A 17,095-nucleotide genomic window follows, 5' to 3' on the forward strand; every position below is an offset into this window, starting at 1 on the left:
CAAAATGATATGTATTTGGCCGCGGACCCCCATCTCAAAATATGTTGTTCCAGGGACCCCCAGAAGCACAGATTTGAGTTAAAAAAAAATGCTTTAAAACAATATATATTCAAAGATTTGTACACATTTTCACGATTTTTCAAAAATAGCAGATCTACAAGCTCATAGCGCGGCAAAGTGTAAAATAATGTTTTTTTAGCTCAAATCAAAAAGTGACACAGCTGCGTTCCAGGTCTTAATGGATTGAATGTTTTGTGTTCTGGCAATTATTTGAAGCCCACTTGCACTACCCGTGAGAATCACTGCACTAGTCCATACAGTTTCCATAGCCCATTAACTCTTACCATCCCGGTTAACAGAAAGTGGGCTGTGATGGCGTGGTGGGCTCCTCCAAGGAGGGGGATAAATGTGGTGTCTGCGGAGGAGACAACTCCAACTGTAAGACCTTCAAAGACACCATCAATCGCATCGCCAAGAAACAAGGTGGGAACGCTTTAGATGTATCTAAAGAGCTGTATGTATTAATTTATTTTCACACACTGCCAAGAATGACATTCACACACGTGAAACACATTCAAATACCCAAATACTTTCAACTGAACTGAAGGGTAGAGGGTAGAGGCAATACTCTATCAATAAGCTATCAGATCCTGACATCTGAGTACGAACGAAACAGGAGCTGAGAGAAAGACACAGAGATATATGTTTGGGCCTAAATATGCCCTTCACTCCAAATCTATCCCACTGTTCCACTGTTATTTTCAGCTAAACGTCGCCCTCTAGAGGTGCACTTAAACCTGGGGTGGGCAACTTTGATGATGGAGAGGCCACTATATTTCCACACTCACTCGTCATTCTAGTATATCACACAAAAGTAGCAAAAATAGCAGATCTACAAGCTCAAAACGCATCACATGGCGACGCGTTTTGAGCTTGTAGATCTGCTTTAATTGCTATTTTGGGATTGGAGTCCTGAATTATTTTTTGGTATTTTTGGAATCCTGAAAAGTAACATTTTTATTTCATTTCAAATGCATTTAGTTATACTTAAGTTAACTTTATGAACTTAAATACAAATACATTGGACAAAAAAAGTAATTCAACTAATAATATCTAGACTGAAGAAATTAAAGCGGGTCATGTTTGCATGTTTGGAATTGGAACAGCTGAAATCAATAATATATCAGTATTCCGGTATTAACCTCCGGGCCGCATTAAGTGAAGGTTGCATGTGGTCCCCGGGCCGCCAGTTGCCCATGTATGCTCTAACCTGAGCCAAAATGTTCCATTCGCTCGTGTTTGACCAGCGAGTGAACCATACCGCACGAGTTCATTACTTAAAGGACCTTCATCTCAGTTCCTGAAATCAGATAAATGTGTGAACAAAGTATTTTGACATGTATTTTTGTAGTGTCAAAATTAGGTTGAAGTAGAACATGAGTGACAGTAATATGATATTCTATGATATCCTCCCCCAATGTGTCCTTAAGGTTTCCTCAAAGTCCTTGAAATACCTCGAGGAGCGAGACATCTACTTATCCAAGAGCTGAAGGCAACGTCACACATTTTAGGTACTATGCCGTTTGTGCGTGCGTGCATGTTTGTGTGCGTTTTGCTTCTGGCACCTGTACACAGTGGTGGAAAGTAACGAAGTACATTTACTACTTAAGTACTGTACTTGAGTACAATTTTGAGGTATTTGTACATTAGTGGAATATTTCCAATTTTCAATACTTTTACTTCTACTCCACTACATCTAATATTGTTGGCAAATATTGTACTTTGACTTCACTACAATTATTTGAAAACTTTAGTTACTAGTTAATCTTTTTGTTTTTCATTATTATTACAAAACATATATTAACCACTTCAGCCCTATATACATTTCGGCCATTTGAAAATAGCATATCTACAAGCTCTCAATGCGTCGCGATGCGACACATTGTGAGCTTGTAGATATGCTATTTTCAAAAGATTTTTATACATTTTATACATTTGAAAACTTGTGAAATGGGACATTCTGCATAATGAGCACGTTCTACTTTTGTACTTTAAGTATATTTGATACATTTTGACACAGTATTTCTACATTGCAGTATTGATACTTTTACTTAGGTAAAAATGTGAGTACTTTTTCCACCACTGCCTGTAGCGTACACAAATGCAAAGTTATTCATTTCGCCCTCCTTCCCCCTTTCCAGCTGTGAAGAACTTGGCTTCAGGACTGTTCTTTCTGAATGGAGTGGACAGTGAATACCCAGATTCCCGTTCGGTAATAGAGAAGGGCGTGGAGTGGGAGTATGAGAATGACAACGACAAGGAGACCCTCCAGACCACTGGACCTCTCAGACACGGAGTTCTCATCATGGTAGAGTACTATAGGTTACTACCGTAACCCTGGTTCTATGAAATACTCCGCTTCGAGGTCTCACTATGGGAGAGCGCCCCCTGGTGTTCACGCCAGGGGGGCGGGGGGCGCTCTCCCATAGCGAGACCTCGAAGCGGAGTATTGAAATAGAACTCAACTTTTCATCAGCTTGGTCATATCCTCATCAGGCCGACGTTGACGAGTTGTGAGTTCAACCCATTCAGTCCGGGAACACATCTGTGTCCTTTTAGATGTTTTTGGCTATTCAAAAATAGCAGATACACAAGCTCATGAGTTTGTAGATCTGCTATTTTTCTGCTATTTGGAGAAAAAAAATGTATTAGTATTTAGTATTTTTTTTATTCCGGACTTTTACTTGCAACAGAGTATTTCTACATTGCAGTATTGATACGTTTACTTAAGTAAAAAATGTGAGTACTTTTTCCACCTCTGCTAATAGGCATGGGGAGATTGATCTGGTCTGTGTCCCTCTCACCTGTAGGTACAGTTACATGGGGACGAGGACGTGAACTTGTCATATAAGTACATGATGAACGTGGACAGTGACTTGGCCATGGAGAACAACATGCTGGTGGAGGACAGTGCCTACGAATGGGCCCCCAAGAAGTGGTCCTACTGCTCCAAGCCCTGCGGGGGAGGTAACCCACCTAATAACATAAGAAACCTCCTACCTCCATATTTTAACTTTTTGTCTTTTTTTTCTCGTAAATTAACGCCCGACGTGATCATACTACAAGCGTCACACAAAAGCATCAACAGTAGCAGAGCTACAAGCTCGAAACGTGACGCCAAGTGGTGCGTTTTGAGCTTGTGGATCTGCTACTTTTGCTATTTTTGTAACCGTTTTGGAGATATGAGGTTTCCACCCGACAGGGACGATATTGTACCTACTGTATAACCTCTTTAGTAAGTCAAGTCTTTACCCCATTAAGACTGGGAACGCATCTGTGTTATTTTAGATTTTAGCTATAGCCATTATTTTATACTTTGGCTACTTTGGCAAAAATAGCAGATATACAAGCTCATGAGCGCCATGAGCTTGTAGATTTAAACATTTTTGAAAATCTTTGACAGTATATTTTTGTAACTTGGGATTCTACAAAAGTCTTCTAAATCCTAACAGTTTTTTGAAAAGAATTATGTTGCTATAATCAGCGGTTCTCAAACTTTTTCATGTCAAGGACCCCCCCAAAATGATATGTATTTGGCCACGGACCCCCCCCCCCCCCCCCCCCATCTCAAAATATGTTGTTCCAGGAACCCCCCAGAAGCAAAGATTTGAGTTACAAATGTTCGCTTTAAAAAAAAAAAAAAAGTATATTTCACGATTTTTCAAAAATAGCAGATATACGTATAAGTTTGAATATCTGCTATTTTTGAATAGCCAGGGTATAAGATAATGGTTGAAGTGGTTACACAGATGCACAGATGTTTGAATGGGTTAGCATTTTGGGGACTCTTGTTTTGGGGCCCCGGTGCATCGGTGTGAGGCATGCAAACAGATGGGCAAATTGACAATTTCCCGAGGCACAGTGCCGGGTCTTGCCATGTGCTGATGTGGGAGAATAGGTTCAGTAGGGGGTGTGCTGTTTGCAAATCAGCGGTGCAATTTTATGCAGCGAGTCGCGAGCTTGTCCATTATCCGCTTCAATCCGGGAAACGCATCTGTCATTTTAGATTTTAGCTATAGCCATTATTTTATACTTTGGCTGTTCAAAAATAGCAGATCTACAAGCTCATAGCGCGGCACTCGGTGCATGCAAATTTGTGCAAATCTTAGAATATATCGTTTTTTAAAGCGAACATTTGTAACTCAAATCTTTGCTTCATGGGGGTCCCTGGAACAACATATTTTGAGATGGGGGTCCGCGTCCAAATACACATCATTTTGGGGGGTCCTTGACATGAAAAAGTTTGAGAACCACTGATTATCATAGCAACATACGGCTTTCAGAAAACTGTTAGGATTTAGAAGACATTTGTAGATGCGTTCCCGGATTGAATGGGTTACAGTAACGGACGTCGAGTTATGCTGCTGTGAGTGGGTTCATCACTTGAGCGCCCAGATAGATGTCTCCAACGTCACACACATCTGCTCTTTATGTACTGTATGTTATGCTGGTCTCACCTCACATGACAAGACAAGGGCTAAATTCTTGCCTCAAACAAAACTGTTATGACACAGAGAACACTGAAGGAATAATAGGTTTCTCTTTCTTAGGCTCACTGATTGGTCAACTAAACTAGATACAGCAGTATTGACTCCACATACCTACATCGGACCATAAAACACAGCATTATATACCCACATTGTTTGGTGCTTGACAGTCTGTAGATGGGTGAATAACTACACCAAGAATAAAATAATAACAGTGTTAATATCCACAACAACAATGATAATACAAAATGTAAAAAATAAACAGGGATTAATGATCCTATCATCAAGGTTAGCGGTATGGCTTCTGTTAAGGAACCCTATTGTTAAAGTGTCAGCTAATTGAGGGCCAATAAATTGCATTTAAACTGTATCTTAACCACTTCAATCCTACATATTGTACTTATGACCGGGGTTCTCCAGGGCTCTATACTAGGTATACTGTATGCTAGCATATCTCTTGAATTGCGTTTATGAACTGAGTTGTTTTACACGTAAATATGTTTCTAACGGGACCAGCGTCAGGCATATTAACTCGATCCATTTGTTATTTCCTCTCCCAAGATAATTTTACATCACCTGCTGTTGGCGCTCTGTTTGAGGTGCTGTAGATTTGTTGTTGATGATGACTCTGCACTTCCGACACAAGGACACACAAGTTTTGCTTTTGGGCTTTTCTTCTATATGACACTGAAAATAAATGGGGCTATTATTTGGAGATTGTGTACTGCGAATTAAATCTTCTATGTGTGTGTGTGTGTGTGTGTGTGTGTGCGTGTGTGTGCGCCTGTGCGTGTGTGTGTGTGTGTGTGTGTGTGTGTGTGTGTGTGTGTGTGTGTGTGTGTGTGTGTGTGTGTGTGTGTGTGTGTGTGTGTGTGTGTGTGTGTGCGTGTGTGTGCGCGTGTGTGTGTGTGTAGGAAAGCAGTATCTGCGGTATGGCTGCAGACGAAGAGTAGACAGCAAGATGGTACATAAGAGTTTCTGCAACAAGTCCAACATGAAACCACGGGGAGACACCAGAGACTGCAACCCCAACCCCTGCCCTCCACCCATGTATGTACCTCAATAAAAACTCATCTTATCCATTCAACCCATTCAATCCGGGAACGCATCTGTGCCATTTTAGAATTATTTAGCTATTAAAAAATAGCAGATATACATGAGCGTAGATATGCTATTTTTGAAAAATCTTGAAAGTTTTGCAAATAAAAGAACAGAATTATTGGTATCTAAATGTACTTAAAGTACAAAAGTAGAAAGTACTCATTTTTCAGAATGTCCCATTTCACAAGTTTTAAAATGTATAATAATCCTTTGAAAATAGCAGATCTACATAAACCCACAATGCGTCACATCGCGACGCATTGTGAGCTTGTAGATCGGCTATTTTCAAATGGCCCGAAATGTATTTAGGGCTGAAGGGGTTAATACGTTTAGTTACTAGTTATTACAAAAGTTTTCAAATAATTGTAGTGGATTAAAAAGTACGATATTTGCCTCTGAGATGCAGTGGAGTAGAAGTAAAAGTACTTGGAAATTGGAAATACTCCAGTAAAGCAAAAGTACCTCAAAATTGTGCTTAAGTACAATACTTGAGTAAATGTACTTTAGTCACTTTACACCACTGTACCATTCCCCCTCATTCACGTCAACAACATCCCTCCCCTTTCCTCCTGGACCTTTTCTCCGCCCTAGCTGGGTGACGGGCGAATGGCAGAACTGCAGCAAGGCCTGTGGGAGGACCGGGCAGCAGATCCGCTCGGTCAGCTGTGTCCAGCCGTCGGACGACAGTGCCATGCGCTCCATTCACAGCAAGCACTGTGGCGACGACCGCCCAGAGGCCCGCCGGGCCTGCAACCGCACGCCCTGCCCCGCCCAGTGGAGAGTCGGACCCTGGACACAGGTAAAAAAAAAACAGGCTGAAAATATGTTTTCAAAATGCTTTTTTTTCTCCTCCAACCCATTCAATTCGGGAACGATTTGAGCTATAGCCATTATTTTATGCTTTGGCTATTCAAAAATAGCACATCTACAAGCTTCTACGAGCTTGTAGATCTGCTATTTTTGAAAAATCGTGAACGTTTGTGCAAATCTTTGAATACATATATATGAAACAACATTTTTAACTCAAATCTTTGCTTCTGGGGGTCCCCGGAACAACATGTTTTGATGGGGATCGGTGGCCAAAAAACATAATTTTGGGGGTCCTGGACATGAAAAAGTTTGAGAACCACTGATATAACAACATGATTAAGATTAGGATTTAGAAGACAGTTGTAAAGATTTGGACACATTTCCATGATTTTTCAAAAATAGCAGATCTACAAGCTCATAGCACAGCACTTGGTGCAGCGCTATGAGCTTGTATATCTGCTATTTTTGAATAGCCAAAGAAATCTAAAATGACAGAGATGCATTCCCGGATTGAATGGGTCAACTAATATTTGTATAGTTTTCTTACTTATATGGGACTGTGGAAAGTTAGGGGGAGAGACGGAGGACTGATCCATGAGTTTTGTATGATTTGTCCATCTTCATCTGTTGTTATTTGGGGGCAGCCAGTGATCTGTGACTAGCCTTGCGTAGCCAAACTAACGGAGCTCTCTCCGCCTACTGATACGCCTGGGGAAATCTACTGTAAATTTAATGTACGGGCTAAAGCTATGGCGAGAAAAGACGCCCACTGCTTTGAAAAGAGATCATATTAACATCTCGGTATGAAGGGCTGCCCTTAAGTCTTTGAATTGGTTCCGCAATGCAGTTCATTAATTATATATTTTTTCCCCAGAATTGTTTCCATCTAGGTTTAGCCCATGCATTGCTTTTAGATTTCACCAGACATATCAGGCAGGGATTTCTGATCGTCTGGCTACGCAAGACTAATGTGTGAACATCTACTGACTGTCTCTCACTTTATTCCCTACTCCCTCAAAGTGACTCTCGTGAAGATGAAGGCTAAGACATCCTCGAGCATTGATTCGATCTGAGGGTTGAGAGGGAAAAATAAACTAGATTTAACCTCAAAAGGGGGCTGGCGTTCCGACACGCGCAATAACAATTAACCCATTAAGGCCTGAAGCCGATTCTACAAATGTCTTCTAAATCCCAACAGTATTCTGAAAAAACGTATGTCAGTGGTGCTCAAACTTTTCCATGTCAAGGACCCCCAAAATTATATGTATTTGGCCGCGGACCCCCATATCAAAATATTTTGTTTCAGGGACCCCCTGAAGCAAAGAAAAGAGTTAAAAATGTTCGCACGTCGTGCAGGGAATGATAATCGCATGCCCTCCAAAAAAACCTAGAACACACCGCTGGGTAGAGTGGCCATGTAGGAACCAGAAGGTTCCTGGTTTGACCCCAGCCTCTTTCTGGCTTCGTGTTCAAGTGTCCTTGAGCAAGTGTCCTTGAGCAAGTGTCCTTGAGCAAGACACTTAACCTCTAACTGCTCCCGATGAGCAGGTTGGTGCCTTGCATGGTTGCCTCCGCCGTTGGTACGCGAATGTTCTACGTGAATGGGTGAATGTAGCCCACATTGTAAAGGTCCTCGTATAAAGTCATTATTGAAATGTATTCATCATTTAGCCATGGCAGATCCTCCTTTCTTTATCACAGGGGACTAACAGGAAACAAACATGCTGGCTATTCATAAACCTTCCATTATTCTACCTTTATAAACAGTTAACTAAAATATGTTTTTGGAAACATTTAAAAATAGGCAATGCAGTGGCTGAATCTCGAATCACATTTGATCGGATACGTATAGTTCGTCAGTTTAATCCGACTTTGAGCCAATTGAGTCACACAGGAATATTGTGGCAGCCATGTTTGTAGTTGTAGATGCAGCAAGATGAGAAGTAACTGTTGACTCTGCCTTGGTTAACCCTCTAACGCAAAACCTTGTATTAAAAGCTTTTTGCTTATTTATATTCATACTTCCTGGCTAGCAGTGTTCATTTTGACAGCAAATTCTGATTTAGTCTTAGTTTTAGTCTCTTGAATAACACCATTTAGTTTTAGCCCTATTTTAGTCATCCGAAATTGTTAAGTCTTAGTCTAGTCTTAGTCGACTAAATATCAAAATCTTAGTCGTTTAGCATTTTAGTCTTAGTCTTAGTCAACAAAATTAACACTGCTACCGAGGTTAGGCATCAACTAATTGTTACACACACACATGGATTAAATCTTCTACGTTTCCTAAAATATTTGTGTGTGTGTGTGTGTGTGTGTGTGTGTGCGTGTGTGTGTGTGCTTGCGTGTGTTTGTGTGTGTGTGTGTGTGTGTGTGTGTGTGTGTGTATGTGTGTGTGTGTGTGTGCGTGCGTGTGCGTCTCCAGTGCTCAGTGACATGCGGTAATGGGACCCAGCAGAGACAGGCTTTGTGCCACACCAGGGACAATACCATCGGCCTGTGTCTGGACAGCAAACCTGATTCCATCCGAGTGTGTCGACTGGATCCGTGTGCCAGTGAGTACCTACAGTATACTGAACCCCTCTGTAGCACAGTGGAACCCGTATCATGAAACCATGAACCAATAAATGGAGACGTCAAACCAAACAAGGACCTGTAATCACGACCCATTATATACAGGTATCATGTTCCCGCCCAGAATAGGGATGCTAGGGTTCTAAGTGTCATTTTACGATATCTTATAAGTAAATTCCGTGCCTCAAAATAGAAGTTTGAGAGTTTTTTGAAGTTTCGAACTCGCCACCTGATTGGCCAACCTTCGTCAATCACAGAACATTGAGCGAGGACACTGATAGGACAGTTCATGTTATGAACTGTGAAGAAACGCCCAGACAGGCCTGTAGGCCAGACTCACTGATGAAATCAAATATGAGTTAATTATTCCCCCTTTCTCCCCTTTTCTCTCTCTCTCTTTCTCACTGTCTCTCTCTCTCTCTCTCTCTGTCTCTCTCTCTGCAGAAGGCTCGTCGGACTTGAACAAGAACGGCAACATCCTGATCCAGTGGCTGTCCCGCCCCAACCCCAACTTCCCCATCCAGAAGATCTCCTCACGTAAAACCTCCCTCTATAGCTCCCAGCCTGGGCTCCACAGCAGCACTTCCAGCAGCATGTCTGTCCTCCGCTGGTCCCTGCCCATCTCTGTCCTGCTGTCTCTCCAGGGCCGGCCTCGACTGGCCCCCTGACCTCTCTTTCCTCTGTGCCCGTTTGCCCTCGAGCGGCAAAAAGCTTTCGCTTATCTTTTTCGGGGTGTGGGGGGAGGGGGGGGGGTGTCTCTCTCTCTCTCTGTGTCTGAGGCGGCTCTGACTGGGGGGGGCGTCTCTGGCCTCCCCCCCCCTGTGTGTGCTGGTTGGTTCTCTCTTGCTCTGTCTCTCTCTCTCTATCTCTCTCTCTCTCCTTTGTGGAGCATTGTGTTGTAACCGCTGGCCAGTCGAAAACTCAAAAAGATTAACATAAAAACTTTTGATGTGGAACGGAAGAGCGGGAGCGAGCGGGTTTTGAGCGGCGGCAGCTCCACAGAGAGGCATCGGTGGGGGCCGTCTATGGGCGAGGGCGGGGGGGCCCCCCCTCGGCTTTCAGCAGGGCCGTGTTTCGCGCGAGCTATAGCTGCGTGTTGTCATGGTGTTACCGCTCCTGAGATGCAGACGCGCTTTTTTTTCCTCTTCTCCGGTGCGCTGTCATTGTAGGGAGCGACAGGTAACAAACAGAAAAGGTATATAAATATCTATATATTTAAATGAGAAAAAAAAAAGTTAAAAAAAAATATGAAAGCTTTATTGTGAATGTGATCTTGTCACAATGAGGACATCTTTGCTAAAAAGAAAAAGAGAAAAAAAGTGCTCATCCCTCATCCTGGTTCCATTCTGGAATGAGAACAGTGGTTAAATCTCATTCTGTGGTTCATTCTCGAGACTATTTTATACTCCATTGCGTGAGGGTGTCCTTTGCCAAAAAGAACCGATCTACAAGCCAAGAACGCGTCGCGTTGCGACGCGTTCTTGGCTTGTAGATCGGTTCTTTTTGGCAAGCAACACCGTCATACATCGGCGTACAAATGAGGCTTCAGATTGACAGGAACTCTGCACAGGTACAGGAAGTGATATAAGAAAACCTTTTCTTTTTTTGGGGGGGGGGGTGCGGGGGGGGGGGGGGGGGGGGGGCGCGGGGAGGCGGGCCGTGAGGTGAACAATCTCGTGAGCGAAGGTTAATAGGAAAAAAAAACAGGGTAGTATGACCACTTGAGGTTGCTCCCCATCTCACCATCATCGACCATCTTCTCTTTGACTGTTACTACTAAAGTTCAATAAATGCAGCTTATTTGTGCTTGCAGACTTTAAACAAATACACCTATAAATATATTTGTATTTATATATACCTATAAATCTAAATCTATATGAGTAACAATAATATTAATAACAATGTTTTACCATGAATAAGCTGTAGCTTATTTGCCTAAAACCTTTGGACTGCTATTGATCGCTTAGATCCTTGACTGTTATGTGTATTTTTTTATTGATTTTACATGAATACAGACGAGAAATATTTAATAAGGGTAAAGTGTTTGGGGGGGAAAGGGGGAAGACGTTATATTATGCAGGATTTGATCAGTTAGTTGCCTCTCCATTCTCTCAGATGGATCAGTGGTTTACCGTGTTTTCTTTAGCTATAGAATCATGTTTTGTCATGCACATTTGCATCCCGTCAATTGTGTGTGTGTGTGTGTGTGTGTGTGTGTGTGTGTGTGTGTGTGTGTGTGTGTGTGTGTGTGTGTGTGTGTGTGTGTGTGTGTGTGTGTGTGTTTGTGTGTGTGTGTGTGTGTGTGTGCGTGTGTGCGTGTGCGTGTGCGTGTGCGTGTGTGTGTGTGCAGATGTGTATGTACTGTATGTGTGTGTATATGTATATGTTGTGTTTGATTTGAGGGGAGTGAGAGAGAGAAGGAGCATGGGAGGAAGAGAGGTAAGTGAAAGAGTGAAGTACTGTACTGTACACGCATTTGAGTATGTGTGTGTGCGTGCGTGCGTGCGTGTGTGCGCACGTGTGTGTGTGTGAGTGTGTGTGTGTACGTGCGTGCGTGTGCGTATGTGCGTATGTGTGAGTGTGTGTGTGCGTGTGCGTATGTGCGTGTGTGTGTGAGTGTGAGTGTGTGTTTGTGTGTGTGCACGTGTGTGTGTGTGTGTGTGTGCCTGTGCGTGTATGTGTCTGTGTGCTCATTCATTCAGGCTTCTAGACATAGCGATCAGATACAGAAATACCTCATAAACCTTGATTTGAAAGCGTCCGACCTTGTTTTACTTTGTGACGAACATTAACCACATGAATAATGCCTTATCTTGGATTGAATGTAATGGCATTTATCTGCTTTACTCATCGAAAAGTTTCACTTGGAATAGAGGCAGCTTCAAACTCACACGCCAACCATCAAACCTACCAAGGTGACGTCGGACATAATTTTCCGACTGCTGAGAAGGGTTTACAAAGGTTCTAGGGTATTGAGACATGTGGCATCTAGAAAAAAAAACACTTCAGACTTGTCATTGTATTGTGATCACATATTTCTGTTGTGACTATGTAGCGAGCTATCAAAGGTTTCCTTCTGGAGGTGGACCGTACCATAGCAGTGCGATACTGTATATACCATTGGTGTTGACTGTATTTAATAACGTTCATGACTGTTATCTTCTTACTTATGGAAAAAAAAACTATAATATTCTATACTTTGGGTAACTGTTTCGTGGCTTCACTGGCCTGCTGCGTGGGGCTGGCTAACGTTTGGCTAACGTTGGGGAAACATTCAGACGGACTACGTGCACTGCGTCTATATGCACTTTGATTTATCAGGGAAATTTTATTAATGTTTTGTAAATGTTTCATATGACACTTAATGTGCCATTCCAGTTTTTACATCATCATGGAAATTCTGTGTTTTATTTAAAGCAGCAAAACTATTATCATTTATGTACCTTCTTCATTTGATTCCTCAATTGATAAACTGATTGACTGATTGATTTCCAAGTAATGAAGTGTTTTACCAAAGTGACTGTGAACTTGTACCTTTCGATACAGTTGAATTATTTTTCTTAAGAAAAGAATATATCTATATATTGAGGGGGGGGGTGTACATCTCATTGTTTCAGTTCCTGTCATTCTCAACAGCAAAGGTTGTATCAATAAAAATGTTTTAAAAAGTGTGACGTTTCTCTTGGGAATTTTCACTGGATTTTGTGTCAGGAGATGTTACAGATTGACAGGGAGCTAGTACTGCCATGGTACAGATGGGTACAAATCAAGCAACACGAGAAAAGGTTTTGGTTAAAAACAAAACACCATTCAGCTTCAGAACACATGTCTCCACAACAGAAGCCTGGCCTCTATCCTTCTTCTCTATCGATTTCTGTTGCTCTAGACTAATCTAATGACTGCTATAAATGTTTGGGTTTTTCTACTCTTCCTTTCTGCATTTTCTGCTAATGGTGTTGCTTTACTACATTTACTACATGACTGTACATTGTGTGGAAACACACAGATTCATGCACGGACACATGCACATGCAGACAGAAAATATACACACGGCTGTTCTAAAAATGTCTTCTTCTTAAACACACAAAGTCTTGAAATTGTATCCCCTGGCAAACTGCACACACATACACACACACGAGCACTCCCTCCCTCCTGCCGCGCCCAGTCTCAGCTCTCTGTTCTCTCCCCCACAGGCCAGCGTTGTCATGGAGACCGCTCAGTGTTCTGTAGTATGGAGGTGCTGAAGCGCTACTGCCCTCTGCCGGGCTATCAGCGCATGTGCTGCAAGTCTTGCAGCAACGCCACCGTCACAGAGCCTCTGAACAACGACACCTACGGCTCCGCCCATCCACCCACAAGCCTTGCCTTCACCACCACCACCCCCCAGACCACCAAAACAATCATCACCCCAGTTGGGGACTCCACACACTGGACCACCACCACCACCACTCATCTGCCCACCTCCCCTGAACACACAGGCGCCACCCAATGGATTGTCGCTCAATCTACCGCTCATACGCCTGTCTTCACCCTGGTTGGCACCCCTACTCATACAATCCCTTCCAGCTTTCCTACCGCCCCTGAAGTCAGTTCTCCGGTCATCACCTCTACTCATGAAATCCCTTCCACCTACCCTCCTACCACCCCTTCTCCAGTTACCATCTCCTCTACTCGTACAAGCCCTACCACCGATCCTCCTATCCCTACTGTCACTTCCCCTGCTACCACCTCGACTCATACCATCCCTCCCACGTTTCCTACCACCCCAATGGTCACTTCTCCAGTTACCACCTCTGCACATACCATCCCTTCCACGTTTCCTACCACCCCAATGGTCACTTCTCCAGTTACCACCTCTGCTCATACCATCCCTTCCACGTTTCCTACCACCCCAATGGTCACTTCTCCAGTTACCACCTCTGCACATACCATCCCTTCCACGTTTCCTACCACCCCAATGGTCACTTCTCCAGTTACCACCTCTGCTCATACCATCCCTTCCACGTTTCCTACTACCCCTATGGCAACTTTCCCAGTTACCACCACTAGTCCCAGCACTACTGCTTATCCCCTGCCTCTGCCCCCTCCAGACACTACAGATGATACCGCACACCTAAACCCACAAAACACTACAGATACTCCAACACTCAAAAACACCAGTCGTACTCTACCAAACACCAGCACAAAAAAGACAACTCCGGCAAAACCAAAGTCCAATCCTAAAAAGATTGTTCCACCAAAGAATAAGACCAAAAAAGTGATTCCACCAAAGACTCAATTGAAAAAGAATACCCCTGCAAGAAATACTACCAAAACGGCTATTGAAGCAAAAAACGCCCCCAAGAAGAATATTCCATCTAAGACTACTCCCAAAAAGAATACTTCAGCAAAGTCTGTCCCCAAAAAGAATATGCCAACAAAGTCTGTCCCCAAAAAAAATATTCCAGCAAAGTCTGTCCCCAAAAAGAATATTCCAGCCAGGTCTAATCCCAAAAAGAATATTCCAGCAAAATCTAATCCCAAAAAGAATATTCCAGCCAAGTCTAATCCCAAAAAGAATATTCCAGCAAAGTCTAATCCCAAAAAGAATATTCCAGCAAAGCCTGTCCCCAAAAAGAATATTCCAGCTAAATCTAATCCCAAAAAGAATATTCCAGCAAAGCCTGTCCCCAAAAAGAATATTCCAGCAAAATCTAATCCCAAAAAGAATATTCCAGCCAAATCTAATCCCAAAAAGAATATTCCAGCAAAGCCTGTCTCCAAAAAGAATATTCCAGCAAAATCTAATCCCAAAAAGAATATTCCAGCAAAACCTGAAAGGTCTGTGCCCCAAAAAGATATTCCAGACAAGTCTGTCCCCAAAAAGAAAACAATAATGCAAGCTATTCTAGAAGCTAAAAAGGTCATGCCACCAAAACCCAAAAATAAAAATATCAGTCAGAAAAAGACCAGCCCACCAACTCCCTCCTACGACACAGCCCACACTCACTTAACAAGCCCAGAACCCTTATGGGAGTATCCTTCCTTCACACTGTCCCCTAGCACCAGTTCCCTTGCTACAGCTCCAAACATGCCTGTCCCACAGTCAATTAGCGATGATAGAGAAACTACAAGTGAAACTCCACAATGGCTCTATCTCCGCACGGATGAGGGAACCTCAACGCCCAGTACTTTCACTTTTAATGATGTCATAACACCAGACGGAACCATTTACTTTGAGGATACCACTGTGTCTAGTAGTGATGTAACTTTAAGCAGCAGTGGTGATGCCACAATAACTAGAGGGAGCATTCTCAGTGGTGATCACAGTTCAATGCCTTATGACGATGCCATGATGGCTAGTGGAACAGTGGTGATGGATGATGACCTCGCAGTGGTGATTCCCACCGTCAACACCGATGACATGACAGATCCGCATTCACCTTGGTTGGACCTGCCAGAGTACATCCCGGTCAGCATCACAACCTCAGACCTAATCACTGCCCCTCCTCCAACCACTACGGAGCAACTAATCCATACAACCACGACTTCCACAGTCAGGCCCCTGAGAGGAGTAGAGGAGGTCAGTGAGAACAACTCTGTTGACATCCCGGATGGCAGAATCGTCGGCGTAGACAATGACATCTCTCAGAGCAACCTAATCGCGAGGCGTCGGATCAACCTCCGAGAGAGAACCAGGAACAAACGTATTCAGGAGCTTCTGGAAGAGAAACGGAACTTTCTGCTCAGGATGAAAAGAGGTCGGCCAGCATGATGAATAGATGCAAAGCCTTCTCATTTCTCTTATAGAGATGACGTCTTCTAAATAGACTGGTTGTTTAAGCCCTTCTGAGCTCCTGTCAAGCATCCTGTCATGCCCTTTGCAGAACCATTAAATACAGACAGACTTTATGACAACCAGACTCTCACATCAGTAGCATGGCAAACTGGACCCTTTGAGAGAATCAAAATCATGGCCAGATGTTTGCACATTTGTTTTGAATAAAGCAAATCCTTTTAGTTAATAGACTGTAAAACAGTTGCAGATTTGAAGCAAATCATCTTGTCTGTGTAATCACAATAGTAATAACAGATGTGATGAAAACCACTCATACAATTTGTCCAGCACTTTACATTTTGATCCATACAAATATCCCACTATCTATTTATTTGAAGATCTGGGACACATACAGTACCATAATTGCTTAATTCTTAACCAGAGAAACGTTTATGTGGGATCTGCACTGCAGGTATCCCTGCCAGCACTTATGAATCAACAAAAAATAGACTCAAAAAGTAAAATAAAATGTTATTGCCGCCCAGGACTGCAGGAGAGAACAAACAAAAATAAGCCACTAAACAAATATGAACAGCTCTCAGGGCTCTAGCTAACAGATCAGACAAGCTGGATATTTAATAATTGTATCCTTGTTAGTGGTCAATCTTCTGAATCCGGGTACTCCGTATGAACTGCAAATTGACTGTTTTGGAGGCATGAATGCAATATGGTGTTGCCATACCTCCATACTTCCATTTTTAAATGACTTAGACTGTTCTGCTGTCCAAAAACCAACATACGTATGTCTGACGTCATGCCATCTCACAGGAAGCTAAGAGATCTGGAAGACTATTGAGGGATGTTGCCAAATGGTGCTACTTTGACATAAGATATATGTTAATATCTCAATTCAAAAGTTGTCGAAAAAGCATAAATTAAAGAAATAGTTTTGATATATTGATATTTTTAATATTTGTTTTTTTTACAAAATGGTCAGTACAGTGTGGTAATTTTGTTGTTGTGGTGCTTAAAGACATTGAGTCATTGTGCTTTCAGTTGTGTATAATTCTTAATAGGCAAATGAAAGAAGAAAAAAAAAGCTTATTCATATCTACTGCATCACAATAGAAGCTTTGAGGGCCAGTTTATTTTGTTTTGTTTCTGAAAATGTTATTACTGGTACATTTCTGCCTTGCAGCTGCTGCGAAAGCACATAAGTCTCTTTGTACGATATCTGTACATATGAAACAGAAGTTAATGTTTAATATTTATTAAAGTTCAATTGCCTGTGGTATTTTGCAAAATTTAA

At 42.5% G+C, this 17,095-nt stretch overlaps 1 protein-coding gene across 3 annotated transcripts in view; it reads left to right on the plus strand.

Annotated features, from left to right (window-relative positions):
• LOC311033738 (A disintegrin and metalloproteinase with thrombospondin motifs 2) overlaps nt 1-17,095 on the plus strand; it is a 154,278-nt gene extending 137,183 nt beyond the window's left edge. The window contains exons 14-23 of one of the 3 annotated variants that reach the window (XM_084041361.1): nt 360-483; nt 1,491-1,571; nt 2,202-2,368; nt 2,871-3,027; nt 5,462-5,597; nt 6,240-6,447; nt 8,881-9,010; nt 9,474-9,566; nt 13,223-14,600; nt 14,850-17,095. In XM_084041361.1, the coding sequence (XP_083897487.1) occupies nt 360-483; nt 1,491-1,571; nt 2,202-2,368; nt 2,871-3,027; nt 5,462-5,597; nt 6,240-6,447; nt 8,881-9,010; nt 9,474-9,566; nt 13,223-14,600; nt 14,850-15,783 (3,408 nt within the window). In that variant the 3' untranslated portion in view covers nt 15,784-17,095. Of the gene's footprint in view, nt 1-359; nt 484-1,490; nt 1,572-2,201; nt 2,369-2,870; nt 3,028-5,461; nt 5,598-6,239; nt 6,448-8,880; nt 9,011-9,473; nt 9,567-13,222 lie in introns of all 3 variants that reach the window. The other 2 variants (XM_084041359.1, XM_084041360.1) reach the window with 2 other exon arrangements.

Source organism: Gymnoscopelus microlampas (assembly GCF_963454915.1).
Source record: "Gymnoscopelus microlampas genome assembly, chromosome: 18".
In the NCBI taxonomy this organism is placed as follows: Eukaryota; Metazoa; Chordata; class Actinopteri; order Myctophiformes; family Myctophidae; genus Gymnoscopelus; species Gymnoscopelus microlampas.